Here is a 20,918-nt window from a genome sequence, read left to right as displayed (position 1 = left end):
GGAGGATTAAAAGAGAAAGTATATGCAAAGGGCTTAGCATGAATAGATAAAATGGTCTTATGTCTGAAAGTGAAAGTCGCTCAGTTGTGTCCGACTCTTTGCGACCCCATGGACTGTCCATGGAATTCTCTAGGCCAGAATACTGGAGTGGGTAGCCTTTCCCATCTCCAGGGGATCTTCCCAACCCAGGGTTCGAACCCAGGACTTCCTCATTACAGGCAGATTCTTTACCAGCTGAGCCACAAGGGAACCCAGAAATCTGCTAGTAATTTCTAGCAGAGTACCCTGCCCACAGTGGTACTCAGATGTTTCAGAAAATACAAGAAACCTGTACCTTCGCTTTGATAATGCAGTAGAGACAAGAGTGAAATGCTTTTCAACTTTCAGCATGTAAATAATTTGAGAGAATGCGGTACACATATTCAATAGATATGACAACGTGCCTGCTCTCTGCCAGGCACTGCTGCGGGGGGAGGCGGGTAGAAATACATCCATGACCTTGCCCGAAAGTTGTTTAGTCTAGAAGAGTCACAGACAAGTAACTGGAAATCAGTATGATCAGTGCCATAATAGATGTCAGCATGAGATTTTGAAAGCAGTCAGGGGAAGACCTCTGATTCTCATTTGGAGCTGGGAGACAGAACCAGGGGGCAGGTTTTGGTACAAAACCTGCCCCCTGGTTTATTTTACTTACTTAACAAGCATTTGTATGGTACAACCAGGCACTATACTAGTGCTTTGTGGAGACTGTTAATCCTCCCAGCAACCCAGGAAGGTAGTTACAAATGCATCTATCAGTGAGGGAGTTATTGCCATAATTCCCATTTTACAGATGGAAAACTGAAGTGCAGAGTGGGTAAGCCATTTGCCCTCATCATGCAACTTAGGAGAGGTACAGTGGGAGTTGAGCCCAGGCAGTCTGGCTCCAGAGTCTGTGCCCTTAATCCACAGGGCTGAGCTATCTCTTACAGCATTTTAGTATTTCCTTTTCAGATTCCGTAGTGGGTATGTCAGTGATCACTTTGATCATCATCCTACTGATAACTTTAGGACTCAGGACGAACCAGATAAAGCAGTAAAAAGCTAGGCCCTCCTCTGAGCTGCTTCAAGAGGCTCAGCGGGGCCTCCCTTTATTTCAGGACAGAGTTGGACCATCCAACAACGTGAAATTGCTGGGGGGCCGCTGACTCGTCCACAGAAGGAAGTGTGTGGGGCGCAGGCGGGGTGCGGTTCACAAGGGTCTGACGTGGTTGTCCGAGGTGACAACCGCATGACACATGTTTGTTTTGCTGGAGAACCCCGCCTCCGTCAGGGTCTCCCCAGTAACAGCTCTGCAGCCCACCCCGCCTCCGTCAGGGTCTCCCCAGTAACAGCTCTGCAGCCCACCCCGCCTCTGTCAGGGTCTCCCCAGTAACAGCTCTGCAGCCCACAGGGTTGCGCAACAGGAAAGGGGGCTGTGTAGGGGAGGCAGTTGGAATGGCGGCAAGATTAGTTCCCAGGAAGACCTCTAAGTCTCACTTCTGAGGCCCGGCTTGCTGCAGCCCGTTCGGCCGGCAGCTGAGCGCGAGGCCATTAAGGAAGTCTTTGAGTTTGGTTTAATGGTCCCTCTTTGTTTTGAAGTGATTGTTTACTGAACCTTCAAAGCCCGCTCTCCAGCAGGATGTGATCTGGGGCCTGGATAATTGGATGAAGCACCCCAATAGGAAGCAAGTAGCGGGGAGCAGGGCCAGGAGGAGACAGCTGATGGCCAAGCCCTTGGCATCCGGGCCCCGGGAGACTCCCAGCCACTGCTGGGGGAGGGGGTCATCCTGCCACCAGGAGTAGACCTGGAGCCAGGGTCCCTGGGAACCTGGCCTCTTTGATGTTGGGCTGGCCTTAATTAGGGACACCCTAATTAAATCACAGAGAAGGAAGCTTTCCCCTACATTTAGCATGAAGCGTTAGCAAATGTTTTGAGAGCATTTCTCGAGGGATTACTTCTCTAAGATTATGCAAGTAATTGAAAGTTAATGGAAGAAAAAAAAACCTGAAGACCTCAGGTTAGTAAAAAATAAAAGTCACCCATAACCACTTGATTCCAAAGTGGGTTATGGACACACCTTTTAGAGGAAGGCTATTGCAGCCTTTGCCCTGCCAGAAATTTCCTTTTCCACTTAGCTTTTCACTTAACGCTTTCTGTGCTTGTAATTAGAAGCCGGGTTAGTTTTAATGGCTGTGTGGTGGTCCGTTGTTTTGTTCATAGTTAATTGATTTAGTTGACACCTATTGGAGGACCTGCTGTGGATCAGGTTCTGTGTTAAGTGCTGAGGGGTGTGTGTGCGCTAAGTCACTTCAGTCTTGTCCGACTCTTTGCAACCCCATGGACTGTAGCCCGCTGGGCTCCTCTGTTCATGGGGATTCTCCAGGCAAGAATACTGGAGTGGGTTGCCGTTTCTTCTCCAGGGGATCTTCCTGACCTAGGGATTGAACCCACGTCCCCTGCATTGCAAGTGGATTCTTTACCTTCTGAGCCACCTGGGAAGCTGTAAGTGCTGAGGACACAGCAGTTAACCAAATGGACTCAGGTCTCTGTCCTCTTGGGTCTTACATTCTAGTGGACAAGGGATGGACGTCTGGGACAGACAAACTGAATAAGTCGGTTGTGTTGTATTTTAGAAGGAGTGTGTGTGATAAAGCAGGCCCCGTGTGGTTATTTTTAAATAGGGTGGTTGGGGAAAGCCTCGCCTCAAAGAGAAGGTGACATTTGGGCGATAACTTACGAAGTATGTGGACATCAGAGGAATAATGAATGTTCCAGGCACGGAAAGAACATGTGCAAAGGCCCTGAGTCAGGAGCCCAGTTCCATAGTGATTTGTGATCAGGCTGTGTCCAGTGTTTCACCATGAGCAGCTCTTCAGCAAATAGATCCTTGCAGTTACACCTTGATTTACATTGGTGATTTCCCCATAAAGATTTAACCTGAGTCAAAGGCACATACTTTCAAGGCTTTTGAAACCTGTTGCTGAATGCTTTTCAGAAAATGTATGTCTGTTCACATTGCCCTGCGCAGGTGATTATCACTGGGAATTACTCCTATAGGAGCATGGCCGGTACATCAGGACTGAGAAATCGCTGAGGCCACAGTATCCAAGTCCTCAGACGGCTGTGGCCTGTTGTTTAGAGTGATGAGTCTCAGATCTGTGTGTGATTTCGGCCATCAGAGCGTGAGTGTCCCCTGGGGAATGTGTTAAGTGCAGACCCCTGGGCCCCACCCCCAGGGATCTGGTCGTGTTGATTTGGGTCTGGGTGCAGGCATCTGTAGGTTTAGCAGGCATTCCCTGGTGGTGAGTCTCTGGGAGCTTGTGCTGGGAGTCTTCCTTGGGTAAGAAGAAGTGGAGGTGGCTCCTGGGCCTCCCTGAGCCACCACAAGCCTCCTCTGCAGCTTGTGGAGTGGGTGGGATCTCCCTGCTCTTCCCCCCAACTCTCATCCCCCAAATCACACGTTCCCAGGATGTCTTCCAGGTGAACAAAGTGACTCATGTCTGAATGTAGCATGATCTCCTATGCTTCCTATCCTTGGTTAATTCTTTTTCCTTTGCAGGGAATGCTCCCTCCCTTCCTTTCTTTACCCCTTTTCTTCCAGGCTTCCCAGGTGGCACTAGTGGTAAAGAGTTTGCCTACCAATGCAGGAGACATAAGAAATGTGGGTTAGATCCCTGAGTCAGGAAGATCCCCTGGAGTAGGAAATGGCTATCCATTCCAGTATTGACTGGAGAATCCCATGGACAGAGGAGCCTGGTGGGCTACAGTCATTTAAGACCCCAGTAAGGAATCACTCTGTCCAGAAATTTGTACCAATTGCACCTTCCAGGGCTTTATCTCTAGAGTGTGGTGCCCTCCGGGATCAGTGGCTTACACAGCAGCATTCCTCAATACTTTGGCTTCTTTTAAGCCCCACCCGGTGCCTGTGCATACTGCTGTTAGTCACTCAGTCGTGTCCGACTTTTGCCACCCCATGGACTGTAGCCTACCAGGCTCCTCTGTCCATGGGATTCTCTAGGCAAGAATACTGGAGTGGGTAGCCAGTCATTCCCTTTTCCAGGGAATCTTCCTGACTCAAGGATCGAACCCAGGTCTTTTGCATTGTGGGCAGATTCTTTACCATTTGATCCACCAGGGAAGCCCAACCTGTGCATAGTAGGTGCTCATGAAACGTCTGAGTCTGGGTGGCCTTGTACGTGACTCATTAAAATGGCAGTTGCTAGCATTTCTGGAGTTTAAGATGCTAGTCACCCTTCAGCGCCCTCCTTTTCTTTGACTTACCCTTGTTAGCATCCTTTGAGGAGGGGACTACCATGGTCATCATTTACAGATGAAGATAAAATGTCACCGGATGACTGAGTCATGTAGGTCTGGGGAGATCTGAAGCTGGGCAGCCTGACTCCACCCACTAGACCACACTGATCCTTTTAGACACTGGATATGGCTGCTCGTCAGGGCCTTCTATCTAGGCAAAGAGATGGACGTTCAGTGGAAAGACACTAAAAAAAGAGTAATGACTGTAGACGTAACAGGCACAGCGCTTTTTGGTGGTTCCTGCCCAGGTGTTATTCCTAGCAGCCTGGGTGGGGTTTGGGGCTTGTGGAGTTTGCTGGGAGAGAAAATCTGTTGAAGTGGGAGGTGCCAGCATCCACGAAGTGTGCACAGAGCTGTAAGGTTCTTTTCATAGGCATTTTTATTGCTGGTGAGCTTGGGTAGGTGGGTGAGGGTGGGCGTGTAAGGAGGCAACCGCTGATTATCCGCAAGGCTGTCATCCACTTGATGGACAGGGGTAATTAGTGGATTAGGCAAGCTCCAATCAGAAAATAAAAGCCCAGGAATGGTTTTATGGTGGAGGGGTTTACGCAGCTCCTTTCATCAGAGGACCTTGGGAGCCCTTCATCTTGCTGGATGGGATGGGGAAGGGTGGCTTTGGGGACAAAGCTGTGACAGGTACCCACTTCTGGAAGTCAAAGATTCCTGCCTCATGCTTTAAGAAGCGTGGAGTCCAGTGGTGCTCCTGCTTTGGTCAGAAACTTCCTCTTGAAGCTTTGTTTTTGTTTCCCTGAAGGCTGAACTCACCTAGGGGTGTCCCTGGAAGAAGGGGAGGGATGCTGTGGACTGTACCCCTCACACTCACCCTGGGGAGGGACCTGGTGGCGGGGCTGGGGATGGAAGCCTGGAGAGATGCTCGGGACAGGCTCCCCCACCTCCTGGTGGAAGCCAATCAGTTCCAGTGTCCACAGGAAACCTGAAGATGCGACAGAATCAGCCATAATGACACCGCTGATGGTGGTGGCTCAACATTTCCAGTGTGTGTCTATCTGGTGTGTGATGTTTTCTGCACAAAGGGCTTTTCTTTTATGTTTGCTTTTTCACATGGTTCTGGATCCTGACCATTTCTAAGGTGACATTACAGCTCACCCAGGTCCTTTGCAGTTGTAATTGGGGGTTATTTATTTAGGGAGCCCTTGCTCGCCATTCTACTTTATCTGGTTTTCTTATTGTTGTTCACTCGCTAAGTTGTATCCTATTCTTTGTGACCTCATGGGCTGCAGCATGCCTGGCTTCCCTGCCTTTGACAGTCTCCCAGAGTTTGCTCAAACCCACGTCCATTGAGTCGGTGATGCCATCCAACATCTCATCCTCTGTCGTCCCCTTCTCCTCCTGCCTTCAGTCTTTGCCAGCATCGGGTCTTTTCCAATGAGTCGGCTCTTCGTATCAGTTGGCCAAAGTATTAGAGCTTTAGCAGCAGTCCTTCCAATGAATATTCAGGGTTGATTTCCTTTAGGACTGACTGGTTTCATCTCCTTGTTGTCCAAGGGACTCTCAAGAGTCTTCTCTAGCACCACAGTTCAAAAGCATCAATTCTTTGGCTTCTACTGAACCCAGATATAAAGCAGGATCCAGCCTGCCTACTGGGCTTCCTGCAGCCCTAGGGCCGGGTCTGTGTATCTTGCTGCTTGCTCTTTCCAGAGTCAGGGTAGTGCTTGGAGGGGCAGATCAGGGATCACATTCTAGATTAGCCTAGAGTGCTAGGATGCAGGCTCTCTGGCCCTGGGTTTCTTCAGCTGTGGGATAACAGCAGCACCTGCCTCATGGGGTTTTTTGAACACGTAGTAAGAGTGTGTATCAAGCTGTGCCCCTCCAAGTGTGGTTTATGGACCGGCAGCCTCAGCACCACTCAGATGAAAGATACAACATCCAGGCCCCACCTCAGACCAAGAGATTCAGAACTGCATTTTTGCAAGATCTCCAGATGTTAGTATTGTCAGTTAATGTTGGAGACGTGCTGATCTGTTAATGAGGCATCTAGCAACTGTTCAGAACATGGTAATGTGTAATGGTGGTGACGGTGATGCTTATCAAGGTGAAGAGGGGTTTGGGAGATGACCTGTCCAGTCATATGTCTAGAACTTGGGTTCTCATCAGCCATAGCCACTGGTCAGCCAGCTCTCTAGAACCTGACTCCCTGTAACCTGTCCCCGCTGGTCCCTATTTCTTTTTCAGCTTAGGCAAATCCTCCTTCCTCCTGAGAGTCCCCTTCAGTCTCTGGCTCCTCTCAAATGGCCCTTCCTCTGACCCAGGCTCCGGGCTCCTCTGTGTTCCCCAAGCAGCAGGCCTGGTGTCTCATTCCCTCAGCTGTCCCCGAGGCTCCGCTGTCACGTGGGCAGGGCTGGGAGAGGCGGTGGCTGCATTATTTATGGGGCACTGTGAACTAGCCAGGCTGGTAAGTTACAGTTTTTTTCTTCTGCTTTGTGTGGGATGCCATCCCGGGCATCTGTTTAATACAAAGCAAAAGAGAACCCCAAGCCAGCAAGTGGACTGCCCAGCCGTTTGGCTGTGGGATAAGTGGAGGAGAAGACAGGGACTTGGTATCCCCAGAGCTCAAGTCTGGGTCGGGAAGATCCCCTGGAGAAGGAAACGGCAGCCCACTCCAGCGTTCTTGCCTGGAGAATCGCGTGGACAGAGAGCTTGGCTACAGTCCACAGGGTCACAAAGAGTTGGACACACCTGAAGCAACTTAGCACACACCCAGGGCAGCCCGCTTGTCTGTCTGCTCAAGTGGCCACCAGCCTCTTGGGGAGTTGACCGAGATAGGTAGGCCTTTCTCTCAGAAGTAAGAAGATGACTTTATTCTCCTCCCCACCCTCCAAGGGACCAGGCTGCCTTCAGGTGTGTGATGGGGTCGCCAGGTTCTCTTGTCACTGTACTGGTTTGGGATTCAAGTCACCCGCCATTTGAATGAAGCCCCGTTTGTAGTTCAACCCTGGACCTTGCCCTAGACAGCTGCCCACGCTCTCCCTGTCCGTCCTTCCATCTCCTGCTTCTCCCAGCATCAGTGTGGCACTCTGGTGTCCCTTGGAGGAGTCCACATGTGTCCTCCCTGTCTCCCTGTCTTTGTCCCTGTTACTGGAAATACTTTCCCTTCTTCCCTCCGTTTTTCTGTCCTCAAGCCCACAGTTCAATGGGGAAAACCTAGGCTCAGAGAGTGAACTTCGTGATGTGAGGGAAGCAGGGGGCGGGTCCCAGGATGCTCTGCAGGAGGTGACATTTGAACTGGGTGCTGATGGCTGAGTAGGAGTTTTCCAGATTATTGAATGCCCCCAGAGGTTAGAAGAGAGAACAGTTGGTGTGGGTGGGGGTTCGGGGTGGGGGGTCTGTGTGGTGGGCACCCTGCCTGTGGCTGCAGACTTAGAACCTGTCTTCAGGCAGGCCCCATCTCTCTCCCTGTAGGAACTGGGCAAGGTCAGGCAGCTTGCTAAAGAGAGTCCTCCCCATGCTTGCAAACACAACAGTTTCCAGCAACAGGGGTCTCTCCTTTCTCCCAGAACCTGGTGTGATCTGAGTTCTATTCTCAACAAACTGCCAAGGCTTCAAAACCTCCCTGCCCTCCCCCCGTCCCCCAGCACTCCCAGAGAAATTCAAGAAGGAGATTCCAGAAGGAGAGTCTCATTTCCCTTCGCCCGTGACTTTGGACTTGGCGGAACCCATGTGCTCGGCAGGAGTCTTGTTTTCCTTGACTTTGGTCTGTCTGGAAAGCTGTGAAACCTGTGTTCTCTGGTGAGCTCCACAGTGGGGTCTGTGTTGAGACTTCCTCGTAGTTTTGAGGATGCGTCCCTGGGGGTTCCTTAAACATGAATAGAGCCCCTCCAGACACAATGTCAAGAGACAGCTTTCTGGGATTTCTTGGTGAGCAGCGCAGATTAGAAAATTAAGGACCACACTGGACTTGCTTTCTAAAAGGCCTCTCAGTGCATATGGTGTCTTGATTGGCAAATTTCTTCTGAAATTTGAGTCTGCTCCCCTTCACCCAGCCTTGTTGTCTAGAACAACCCAGGGCTTTTTTCTCTCAGTAACCTTTTCATTTTCCAAGTCCCTTCTTCATTCCTTCCAAGCTTTTGAATTTTTGTAGTAAAACGATTTTCAACTTTTTTTTTCCTTGAGAGAAACTTAAAAAAAAATCTGGAACAACCCAACATCACCTTGCCTTTTAAATTTTAATAACATTTACACACTTACATTTCTCAACAAGGAGGTTTTTGTCTTCTGTTCTTAGAAGTTTTTTTTTTTTTTGAATCCATTAAATTATATATTGCCTAAAACAGGTGGGCCTGATACTCTTTGATAGACTGTCAAATATCTAGACTGTCAAATATCATTAAGTCAGGAGAGAGTGGCTGTTGGCAGCCTTCTTCTGGCAGAGTGGGTGTTCGTAGGCGGAGAGCTGGGTGCTGTACCCCCTAATTGCAGCGGAGACCCTCCTTCTGTTGCTAATTTGGTAAAGACTGAAATGAGGCTCCAGGTGGGGGCAGGTAGTCATTTTAAAGTGGCTCTAGCAGTTGTTTTCGGGCACACCTGTCTGGGGTTTGAGTACTCATCTGCCTTGTACTAGGAGCGGCAGAGACACTGGCAGATGCTGTGTGTCCCGCCGTCTCTCTCCAGGTCTGCTTTAACTGTGGGGAACTCGGGATGCCCATTTGGCTCTGTTCTTAGCATTGAGAATGAGGGATTCCAGCCTGGGTGGACTGTCTGACCTCAGGAGGTTTTTTTTGGCCACACTGCATAGCTTGTAGGATCTTAGTTCCCAGACCAGGAATCGAACTGCCACCCCCCTCTCCCCCCCGCCCCACCCCGCCGCCCTTTGCAGTGGAGGCACAGAGTCTTAACCACTGGGCCCCCAGGGAAGTCCCAACCTGGAGAGTTTTAAACATCTCTCCCAGCATCCCAAAGGAGATTCTTGGGAGCCTGCAGACGCTCGGATCAAACCTGTCAAAGGTTATTGAGCCCTTACAGAGTGCCTGGCACTGCTTTGGGCACTTGGGATGACTGACCTCATCTCCTCCTCGAGCCAGCCCGGGGCAGTGGTGACTGACGCTTGCCGGAGTCAGACCACCTGCCCGCCGTCACGTGCCAGGGGGGAGAGCTAAGATTCTGGCCAGCAGGTTGGCCCCGGCGTTTGTGTTCCTTATTTCTTTCCTACGTTCTTTCAGTGTTCTGTGATGTCAGTGTTCAATAATGGTGATGGAATTATACCTTTTTATTGTTGACCATTATAAAGAGCTGGCCTGAGAGATCAAGTGACTTCCCCCCCGCCCCGACATAGTTCACTGCCAGGGCCATTGCTAGAACTCAGGATTTGGTGCTCCCGCCATTCTGGTGTGTTCTCGCTGAATGTGTCTCACCTTTTTCTTAAATACTGTGGATCATCTTGGTGACCTTCTGCAAGGGGTTCTGTGGATAGGAGTGGTTGGTGCTGGAGAGAGGGGGCCTAGTTCTCAAGTCTTGTGTGCAGATGGGAGATGCTAGTTCCTTTGACTGGAAGTTGATGCTCAGTGTCTGTGAACATCCTCAGGCTTTTTGTAAAGCTTCTCATGCTGTCTTGTCGACCAGAAAGAGAAGGACTGGCTAGATGAGGCTGTAATTGGTTGGTAACGCTCTCATGTTCTGAGGGATGCTGAAGTCCATCTGAACAGAGATCTCTAGTGCCCAGCCAGAGGACTCTGATCTTGGTCCATACCCCTATTACCTGGATATAGATATATTAATAGAAGGCATGTTCATATTTGGTTTTGATAACAAAATGGTAAATGCTATAGGTGGGATTCCCCATAATGTCTTAATGGACCTGGAAAGGTAGCCTGAGCCCTTAGAGGTTTCATTCAAAAACAAAGTTACGCTCTTGGGTTAAAGAGACCCCCTGGGGCACAGAGATGGGATGGAGGCTAAGTGGTTTAGCAGATGATGACCAGACCTGTGCATGAGTGTTGGTGTCAGTAGCTCAGATGTAGCTGTCAAAGGACTGCTGCCAGGAGCCAGTCAGGCAGACTCCCTGGCCTGGTGCAGCTCAGTGTCCCATGGGAGCACATTGCTGCTTGGAGGAATAAATCCAGAGTATGCAATTGGGCCGAGCAGGTCCCCAGTGCACAGACGCAGAATTGATGGTTGTGATCTAGCAGCCCCGGTGAAACAGATTTTAGGGGCTGTGTGGATTGTAAATTCAAGGTGCTGTTACTGCCAGAACCGCTAATTTGATCTTAAATTTTTTTTAAGTGTAGTGGTGACTACATTGTTTTCATAAAAATGATGTATGACCCTTATTTAAAAAAAAAACAAAAACAGGAACTACAGCCATGGAGGAAAGTACAAACAGGAACACAACACATTGGTCCAAATCTCAGCTCCCAGGAATATTCCATTTAATGTTGGGTAGATGGTTTTCCTGACATCTTGCACATTTTCAGGCAGACTTGATAGCTCAAGAAATATATTGTTGTTCAGCCACTCATGTCCAATTCTTTGTGACACCATGGACTGCAGCACGCCAGGCTTCCCTGTCCATCAACAACTCCCGGAACTTGCTCAAACTCATGTCCATCGAGTCGGTGATGCCATCCAAACATCTCATCCTCTGTCACCCCCTTCTCCTCCTGCCTTCAATCTTTCCTAGCATCATGGTCTTTTCCAATGAGTCGGCTCTGCATCAGGTGGCCAAAGTATTGGAGCTTCAGCATCTGTCCTTCCAATGAATATTCATGGTTGATTTCCTTTAGAATTGACTGGTTTGATCCTCTTGCTGTCCAGAAGACTCAAAATATATAAATGAACACACTTTTAGAACACATGTTCTGTGCAAGATATTTTCAAAATAATAATTATTTAATTACTTTAAGAGAACTGAAATTGAAATAAAGTAATACTGAAGAAATTGCTGAGCTTCAGATAACTGTTTCTTCACTAGAAGAAACTCATTTCCCAGACATTCCTCTGAAGCAGTGGTTCTTCACCAAGGGTGATTTTGCCCTGTAGGAACAATGTCTGGGGGCATTTTGTCATATCCAGTGACATCCGTGAGTGTTACTGACGTCTAGTGAATGGAGGTTGGAGCAGCTGTAATGCACAAGGCAGCCCCCCACCTCCATCTTGACAAAAAAAAAAAAAAAATTATCTAGCTCAAAATGTCAGTGGTGGCAAGGTTAGGAAAGTATGCTCTTAAAGAGTAAGGGGATGTATGGAGAGAGTAACATGGAAACATACATTACCTGTAAATAGATAGCCAATGGGAATTTGCTGTATGACTCAGGGAACTCAAACTGGGGCTCTGTGACAACCTAGAGGGGTGGGATGGGGTGGAAGGGGGGTTCAAGAAGGAGGAGACATATGTATACCTGTGGCTGATTCTTGTTGATGTTTGGCAGAAACCAGCAAAATTCTGTAAAACAATTATCCTTCAATTAAAAAATAAATTAAAAAAATTTTAAAAGACACAACATTATAAATCAACTATATTTCAATAAATAATAACTGAAAGAGTAAGGGGGGAAGAGATTATTAAAATTATTGGGGGAAAAATTAGAAAGCTGAAATCATTATGTTTTAACTCAGTTTCAGTTTTAGTCTATTTTGATGGGACTTACTTTTTCTTTTTTTTTCCTGGGCATAGCTTTAATTGGAAGATTTTAGTGTATTTACAGAAGTCCACAGCTCCCACGGAAGGCCCCACTGTTCTGTGCTCCCTGCTGCCTGGGGATTGATGGGGCTTCTATAATAAAAAATGAGATGATTCACTGTATTACAGTTTCTCCATCCTCTCTCCTTAATGACAAAATCAAGAGGTGTCATATGTTATTTTTACCTTGTGAAGGTTCATAACATTTATATTCTATCCTACAACCATAATCCGCCAGGTGTTTAGAGTTAGTTCTATGTCTAAATGATTCGGTGCCAAACACTGCTTCTCTAACCACGACTTCCTCGTCTCTGGGTTTATTTTGCATTGACTCTTAGTTGGTTACCTGATCTTGTTGTTCAGTTGTTAAGTCGTGTCCAACTCTTTGCGGCCCCATACACTGCAGCATGCCAGGCTTCCCTGTCCTTCACTGTCTCCTGGAGTTTGTTCAAATTCGTGTCCATTGAGTTCTATGTTTAAATGATCGGATGCCAGACACTGATTTTCTAACCATCGTTTCCTCTTCTCTGGATTTATTTTGCACTGACTTTTAGTTGGTTGTTTAATCTTAGTATGCATTTAATGTGCTGTGTCAGACCCCGCTCTGGTTTGCCCCAGCCAGAACTGCACCTACGGTTTAGGGTTTGTCTCAAGCACCGTGCTTAGAGGGCTTCCCTGGTGGCTCAGATGGTAAAAGATCCATCTGCATTGCAGGAGACCTGGGTTCGATCCTTGGGTTGGGAAGACTAGGCCCTGGAGAAGGGAATGGCAACCCACTCCAGTATTCTTGCCAGGAGAATCCCATGGACAGAGGAACCTGGTGGGCTTCAGTCCATAGGGTCGCAAGGAGTCGGACACGACTGAGCAACTAAGCACACACACATACCATACTTAGAAGAGTAGAGCCACGTAATGGAATATCCCCAAGACACTGTGGGGATGTGAGACAGGGTCTCATGTAGAAATGGATTGCGGTTGGGAGCTGAAAGGAATGCTGTGAATGAATGTGCTGGTTGTCCTTCGTTCTTGGAAAAGATGGATGTGGAAGCAGGATCAATTTAACTCTGTGGATTCCTAGGTTAGGAGTAAGACTGCGTGGATAGAAAGGAAAGCTTGGCTGATGTAGGTAGGTTGCCATGGAGGGTGACGAGTGTCCTGTTAGCTGCAATACGCTGGGGAACCGCCTATAACCGTGTAGTATGTAGATGCTGGTCTCAAGCCATCAGCTGAGCAGCTATATTTAGGTAACCTCCCAACCTTGAGATTCTGCTAGACTAATGCTGTGCTGTTTGCTTAGTTGCTCAGTCGTGTCCAACTCTTTGCGACCCCATGGGCTGTAACCCACCAGGCTCCTCTGTCCATGGGGCTTCTCCAGGCAAGAATACTGGAGTGGGTTGCCATGCCCTCCTCTAGGGGATCTTCCCAATCCAGGGATCGAACCCAGGTCTCCCACATTGCAGGAGGATTCCTTACCGTCTAATGCTTGCCAGTAGCCTCCTGTCCTGGAGAGGAGCCGCAAACACTCTGGTTCCCTCCTCCCTGCCTTCTGGGATAAGGAGGAGAACAGCCAGAGGCATGATCAGGTGGTTCAGGGTAGAGTCTTACATGTTCCACATATCTAGAATTTGGACCCACTTCTCATTGGAGTTGGGTGTGCTACCAATATCTTCATCAGATATCTGTCACAGCTGGACTTACTGATCGATGGCTTTGTTTTGTTGTAGGGGAGTTATCCAGTTTGGGAAGATTTCATTAACAAAGCCGGAAAGCTGCAGTCCCAGCTTCGGTAAGTAGAAGCATGTCATCTCCAAGAAAAGGGCAGCGGCCTTAGACAAAGGATGCAAGAACAGGGACCCAAGAGTTGAACTAGGGTTACTTTTGGAAGTCTTACAGGTAGAGAAGCATGCCACTTACTAGCCATGTGTCCTGACCACTGATTCCTGTATGTAAAATCAACTCATATCTGCTCTGCCTCCTTCCACTGGAATTTTGAGGGTCAAATGAAGTCAGTTATATGTAAGGTAGCCATGGATGACATATAAAGAGTGTTCCCTGCATGCCAGGTATATGGTAACAGTTAAATCTCAGGACCCCAAAAGGTAAGTATAGTTGTTATCCCATTTTGCTGATGAGAAAACTGAGGCACAGATAAGGAGAATAACTTACCCAAATTCACACAGCTAGTAAATGAGAGAGCAGGGAATTGAACTGAGGCAGTCTGGCTCCACAGTTCTTTCTGCTTCCTGCCTATCCTTACAGAGTTTAAAGCTTAGTTTGTATAATTCCATTTCCATGAATTGTCTATATAATGCAAATCTGTAGAGACAGATGGAGACTAGTGGTTTCCTGGGGCTAGGAGTGGGAAAGGAGGTTGACTGCAAATGGCCATGAGGGACCTTGTTGGGGTGATGGAAATATTCTAAAACTGGATTGCGGTGGTATTTGCATAACTCTGAATTTACTGAAAAATTGTTAACTTACACACCTAAAATGCGTGAACTTTATGGTAGACAAATTATGTCTCAATAAAGCTGTTTTAAAACAATGAGATCTAATGCTGATCTACTCTAAGGGGCTATTATTATTGCCTCATCATGTGCTTGTTAATACATCGTTTGATATACAGTAGAAAATATGGCAACATCTTCTTGTTAAAGCCATATGCTTTTAAAATCAGTGGGGAGAGGGGTGTGATTGCTCTTAGTGGGTGTTTCAAGAGAGCTGGGACATTTGAAAAAGAGGTTGTTTTCATGACCCTGGTCATGGCTGTGGGGGTGACATGGATTGGTTTAGGTGTACGAGGATGGTTTTCCAGAGAACGAAGCGGGTAGGTGTTTTCTGGGATAAGAAACAATATGGATGACAGACAGGGGTGGGAGGAGTAACATGATGTTCTTAGGACTTTGCCTGTTGACCCCAGGGGTTCCTGCCCAGAACTTTGGCCACAGGACTGGGCATTCCCTGGCTCCCCCGTAGATTAGGAGAGAACTTGAGAGATGTGGAAATTTCCCAGTCCATTATTCAGCTTCATGGGGCCTGGGATTTCCAGAGTCATGAGTGGGTATTCAGGTGGACCATGGGCTTCAGAATATGGCCCTTTTGCTGCTTGTTGAGTCCTTTGCCATTTCTTTGCTTGAGAACCTATGATTACTTTGTCCTGGATCAGATCCAACCTACTCTTCTCAGAATGTAAGGCCCTTTCCCCCAACTCTGCCCCCATCATGGTTCATTTCAAATAGGTTAGTCTCCATCCTGTAGGAGGTCACCTCCTGTTGTAAAACATGTAAGTACAACCCCTGCCCTCTAGGCTTCTTCTTATCTGGCCTCATTTAATTGTCTGGCAGGTTTTCAGGGTTGAGCAGGGAAAAGATGCTCTTCTCCTTTTACCAATGAAGCAGCTAAAACTTAAAATAATTACCTGATTGGCTGTCTTAAACGTACGGAATAAGACTTAAAGCAATCTTATCCCTACTGGTACAAAGTACATTATAATATATTGGGGTTGGTCAAAAAGTTCATTCAGGATTTTCTGTTACAGCTTATGGAAAAACCCAAATGAACATTTTGGCCAGCCCTGTATAGATATAATATGCATATTATATATATAAAGTGTTAATTGCTCAGTCATGTCCAGCTCTTTGTGACCCCATGGACTGTAGCCCGCCAGGCTCCTCTGTCTATGGGGTTTTTCCAGGCAAGAAAACTGGAGTGGGTTACCATTCCCTTCTCCTGGGGATCTTCCTTACCCAGGGATCGAACCCAGGTCTCCCGCATTGCAGACAGATTCTTTACCTTCTGAGCCACCAGGGAAGCCATACACTTAAACGTGTGTGTGTGTGTGTGTGTGTGTGTGTGTCTACATATATTTTAACAATAAGCCCCATGAGGCAGAGACCATTACTTTATTTTGTCAAGCTATATATGTACATAACATATATGTACACACATGTGTGCGTGTACATATATGTTAAACAATAGGCCCCATGAGGCAGAGACCATTACTTTATTTTGTCAAGCTACTAGTACCTGGTTGAGAGCACCGTGGGAAGCTCAAGCCCGTGGTTTAATTTTCTGTATTAAGAGAGTGGGTAAGACCAGAGAAGAGGTAGACTCTTGGAGCATGTAAACTGAATCACTCCTTTCTCCTGCTGATGGATGCATGTTTGCTCTGCGCCATCAGAGAGGGCTAAGATGTCCTGTGACAAAAGCAGTCCGTGAAATATGGCTCATCGGAAGGCGGTGTTTAAAAGCTCTTAATTCCTCACACTTGACCACAGTCTTTGTTTTCACGGGAGCCCTGGTGACCATGTAATACTTGAGGCACCTCTACAGCTGGCTCATTTGGAAGATCGGCCTTGACTTGAGTGAGAGTAAATACAGCTGTTGGGTCAGATATTAATTATAAATTTGAATGAGTTGTTTATAAATCTCAGAGCGTAAAGCTAACTTTTCCATGGTTTGCAGTTGGTGCCAACTCTTCAGGAAATATGCTTTGAAGTGGGTTTTTGTTTTTGTTTAGTGTGTATGTCTGTGTGTGTGTGTGTGTTTTGACCAGAATGTTTTCCTGCTCTACTGGAAAATATCAGGCCTCATTTTGAAGCTTGGCTCTAAGGGACCGTTGCCCGGGTTTTCCTGGGGACCATTTCTAGCACCTTCCAAGAGCCTTTTGTTTCGCAGCTACCTTGCTTAGGCTCAAAGGTCATTTATTTCTTTTTTTTCCCTCCTCCATTTTGAACTTCCTTTTTAAATCCTTCTTCTCATCTTCTTCCCTTTTTAGTCCTTTTTCTTTTTCTCATCTTCTTCCTTCACAACTTTGAATTATTAGGGATGCTCTATAAGGACTGTATTCATATGGGAACCACTGGGACATTAACATCAGGCTGTAAACTCTGTTGTACGTGTTCTTGTGAGTGAGCCTGGGGCTGGCTTGCTTGTCCTGGTTGTTCACAGCCCTGGGATGCAGTGGTGATTTCTTTGTTGGATGACATCTTGGACCATGATTCTAGGAACCCGTAGATCACAAAGTGCTCAAGGCATCTCCCAGTGCTCAAGAGAATGTGAAGAATTCAAGAGAACGTCTAGGAAAGTAAATGAGATAGTAACCCCTCCTTGGTCTCAGTTTTTAGGAATTCAGGAGATGCTGTTGAGATAGCATTCTAACGTTGAAAAAATAGTATGTTGGTTTCACTATAGTCATGATTTAGGGGGGAAAGTCACATAGCTGGGATGAACATGGGATTATTAGTCATGCTGGGCTACTAGTCTCAGCTGTGGTAGGAACTGGTGATCTCAGTTTTCCCATCTCTAAGATGAATTGTTTAACCTAGATCTCTTCAGGATCCCTTCTACCAATCCATGTAGCTATGTTGTTTTCCTGCTCTAAAGTATCTTTCAGCCATACCACTTATATTTTAAAAAAAAAAATGCTTTTCCTTTTAGGTAGAAACACCTGTCTTTTCCTTCTTTGTGAAGTTTTACTTGTTAATAATTTTATACCATCAGGTGAAATGGAGTAGGAAGAATAGTTAGCATTTGTTGATTAGTACTGCATGAGCCATACCTTACTGGGGTACAGTGCAGTAGGAGAAAGTCTTTAGGAAGTAAGTCCACACACAGTGGGGGAAGGAGAGGGTGGGATGAATTGAGAGAGTAGCTTTGAAACATATACATTACCATATGCAAAACAGGTAGCTAATGGAAAGTTGCCATATAACACAGGGAACTCAGCCTGGTGCCCTGTGACAACCTAGAGGGGTGGGATGGGGTGGGGTGGGGAGGGAAGTTCAAGAGGGAGGGGAAACACACACACACACACACACATAAAGATATACACACACACACACACACACACACACCTATAATTGATTCGTGTTGCTGTATGGCAGAGACCAGCACAACATTGTAAAGAAATTATACTCCAATTAAAAAAGAAGGGTCCACTAAGCCAGTGGTTGTCTGTATCCAGTCAGGGTCTCCCTCTTGGAGGGTGACTTTCTGTCCCTGGCAGGGATTCCGGCCCTTTTGCTGTCACGCATGTGCTGGTGTGAGACAGTCCTCATGCTTTTGTTATCTGTTTGCATTTTAGGACAACAGTCGTAGCAGCAGCTGCCTTCTTGGATGCCTTCCAGAAAGTGGCTGACATGGCCACCAACACACGTGGTAAGCAGATGGAGGAATGGCATTCCGCATGTGGGCTCTTACCCTTGGCGGCTTCACACGAAGATAGAGCTCAAGTTATCAGAGCTTGGCTGACTCATATTTAAAAATATATATATTTTTAACTCTGGGGGATTCTGCATAGTAGATGCTGCAAATCGTTCTCCAGATAATAAAGCGCATGAGAAGAAGGAAAAATAAACCAAAGGAACCAGTGTTTGTGCCTGAGATGGCTTGATGTGCTTGTCATCACTTTTAACGACGTGCTGGTTGCAGAGTCCTGAGCTGTGTGTTTGGATGCAATTTGTTTTTCCCTCCTCATACGTGTCATCTTAAGATTTTCCTCATTCCCTTGTGGAATGAGAAGCAGTGAGGATGATGGGTTAGACCATTTTTTTCTGGGTTCCCATAAAATGAGGAAACCCATAGCTTCCTGCTGTGTTGTATGTGTGTCCCAGATTTGACTGCAAAGCCCTCAAGGTATAGACTGTGGCTGGTGCGTGTCTGAACTTTCCCAAAACATAGCACTTGGCACACAGTAGATGTTTAAAGTGTGTCTATTAAGTCAGTGAACAGAGGGAATTCTTTTGAAAATTTGTATTGGTTTCAGTGACTATTGAATCATGGAAAAGAATATTTATAACCTGTGAAAGGTCTGTAGAGAAGCAAGTAAATCTTTCTCTACCCAGCACCATCGTTAGAAGTATGACATTACCCATAACCTAGAGACCCCCGTTCAAAGGGGGGTGCTTCCCATTTCATTCTGGGACAGAGAATCTCTTCTGCTGCTTTTTTTTTTTGCCTTCTTTCTGGGTCTCCTTGTACACTAACAGCTACAGGTCTGTTCTTGTTATCGTCATGGTAACGTTGGAAAATGTGGGTGTTGAGGGCCAGTGTTGGGTGGATTTGCTCCCAACAGTTAACCTATGAAGCCCACAATGGGTATGTACCTCTAGCGGACTTCAGTACGTCCTTATTTATCATAGGTGCTTAATTAAATATTGAAATAAATTTGCAATGAGGACTCTTCTCATTCAAGATGCTTGAAAACTACTGATATTTCAGGCACTGTCTTGGGACCACAACAATCAGCATGTTCTGCATCCTGGAGGGGCTTGGGATGCTACCTGCAAATCAAGAATCTCAGTGTAGAAATAACATGTTTGGTATGGTAATAGTGGTAGGACAGAGTGCTCAGGGAATATGGAAAAGTGAGCAATTAGCTCAGCTCAGGGAGTCGAAGTTCTCCCAGGAGAGGTAATGTTTCTCCTCATTTCCAAGATGCCAGTGGAGTTTTCAAAGGTTCCCTGGGAGAATGTGTTGGAGACCCAGAGGGTTGGTTTGTCAGCTTGACCAGGGTCCTAACCAGTATCTTTTTAAGAACCTTAAAAAAACTTTCTACATACCATATGTGTGTTTGTTATGAAATCTGTAGAATATACAAGTATAAAGAGGAATATGATATTCAGGCCACTGTTCACTGCTCTTAGTGCTATTGGGTCTGTTTTATCATATTTTCTTCCATTGCAGCAGCATTGGGGACTGGACTCACCAGTCATAAGGATGTCTTTCTACAATGACCATCAGAGTGTGTCGTTCTTAAAGAGTTGCTGTATTATTTTATAAGAACTTAAGTATCTGGCGCTGCATTTTTGAGGCTCTGTGATTCGTAAGTTTAAGTTTTAGTGTTTAATTACTCAGTGGAACCTAGAGGATGGAATAAAAAGTATTCTCTGATTGTCCATAATTTCCTGCAACAGGAACCTGGGTTTTTGCAGAAGTTGCTGCTGAGAAGGGTTCTTGGTGGGAAACTGAAGGGCCTGCAAATTCTCATGGTTGAAGGGAGGAAAAACCATTGTTTGTGGGAAAAGAAACCGGACTAACCTCTCCGTGGTGCTGGTGGAGGTAGAGAAGGAAATTTGGAGGCGATGTCTTTGACAGAAGACGAATAATGTTGCAGTGAACAAGATCCCTACTTGGATCTATTTTTAAACCATCTGATTTCAGGTCATTTTTTAGTGATACCGCAGTACTTTACATCTTGAGATGTCTAGAATCTATATGCATTTGAAAGAAATAACTTTCTATTAAATGTAGGAGTGTGAGAACTCACATGACCGAAAAAATGTATGGTTGACACAAAGAAAGGTATATTTTATGGCAATAAGAGAGAAACTTGAAGGCACATCTGATGTTCAATTAAATGTCAAATTAGTTTTATTAAGTTAATTTTTTACTTAACAATTGCTTAACAAGTGCAAAATGCAGAACATGCTCCTTAGTTTAAAAAAGTTATGTAACAAAGTATATAAAGTCTACCCTCCGAGTACCCTCTGCAGAGATGGGGTTTAGTGTCATTTATAGACTTTTTTTGCATTCTTAAACATATATAGCAGGAAAAATTAATCATAGAACAACATGTAAATTGATATATAGAATAAAATATATTTTAAGATCTTTTTCAAAAGGTGGCCCATGAGAAACATTGTTCTCGTGCTTTTAGTTCCCATATATTATAATTATCTTTCTATGTCAGTGCCTAGAGAATCTACCTCATTCTTTCTAGCCACCAAATGGAATTTCTTGTGTGGATATAGCACAGTTTAATCATTCTTTTATTCGGGGATATTTAGATTATCTCCACTTATTCACTCTTACACACTACACTGCAGTTAATACCCATGTGTACATGCTTCTAGAGATCTATGGGTAATCTCTTTTTAATGGTTGTATGCATCTCCAGGGAAATGAAGAATCTGTTAAAAGATGCGTCAAGCTGTTTTGGTCAGCAGC

The 20,918-nt window shown here is 46.1% G+C and overlaps 1 protein-coding gene across 6 annotated transcripts in view; it reads left to right on the top strand.

Annotated features, from left to right (window-relative positions):
* The window catches only part of MTSS1 (MTSS I-BAR domain containing 1), a 162,509-nt gene that overhangs the window by 10,553 nt on the left and 131,038 nt on the right, over nt 1–20,918 (top strand). For all 6 annotated transcript variants that reach the window (XM_006048349.4, XM_025265472.3, XM_006048350.4 and 3 more), the window contains exons 2-3: nt 13,694–13,755; nt 18,055–18,128. In XM_006048349.4, the coding sequence (XP_006048411.1) occupies nt 13,694–13,755; nt 18,055–18,128 (136 nt within the window). The remainder of the gene's footprint in view (nt 1–13,693; nt 13,756–18,054; nt 18,129–20,918) is intronic.

Source organism: Bubalus bubalis, chromosome 15 (assembly GCF_019923935.1).
Source record: "Bubalus bubalis isolate 160015118507 breed Murrah chromosome 15, NDDB_SH_1, whole genome shotgun sequence".
Lineage (NCBI taxonomy): Eukaryota > Metazoa > Chordata > Mammalia > Artiodactyla > Bovidae > Bubalus > Bubalus bubalis.
The sequence above is the reverse complement of the archived record's forward strand: the minus strand, read 5'-3'. Positions and strand labels throughout refer to the sequence as shown.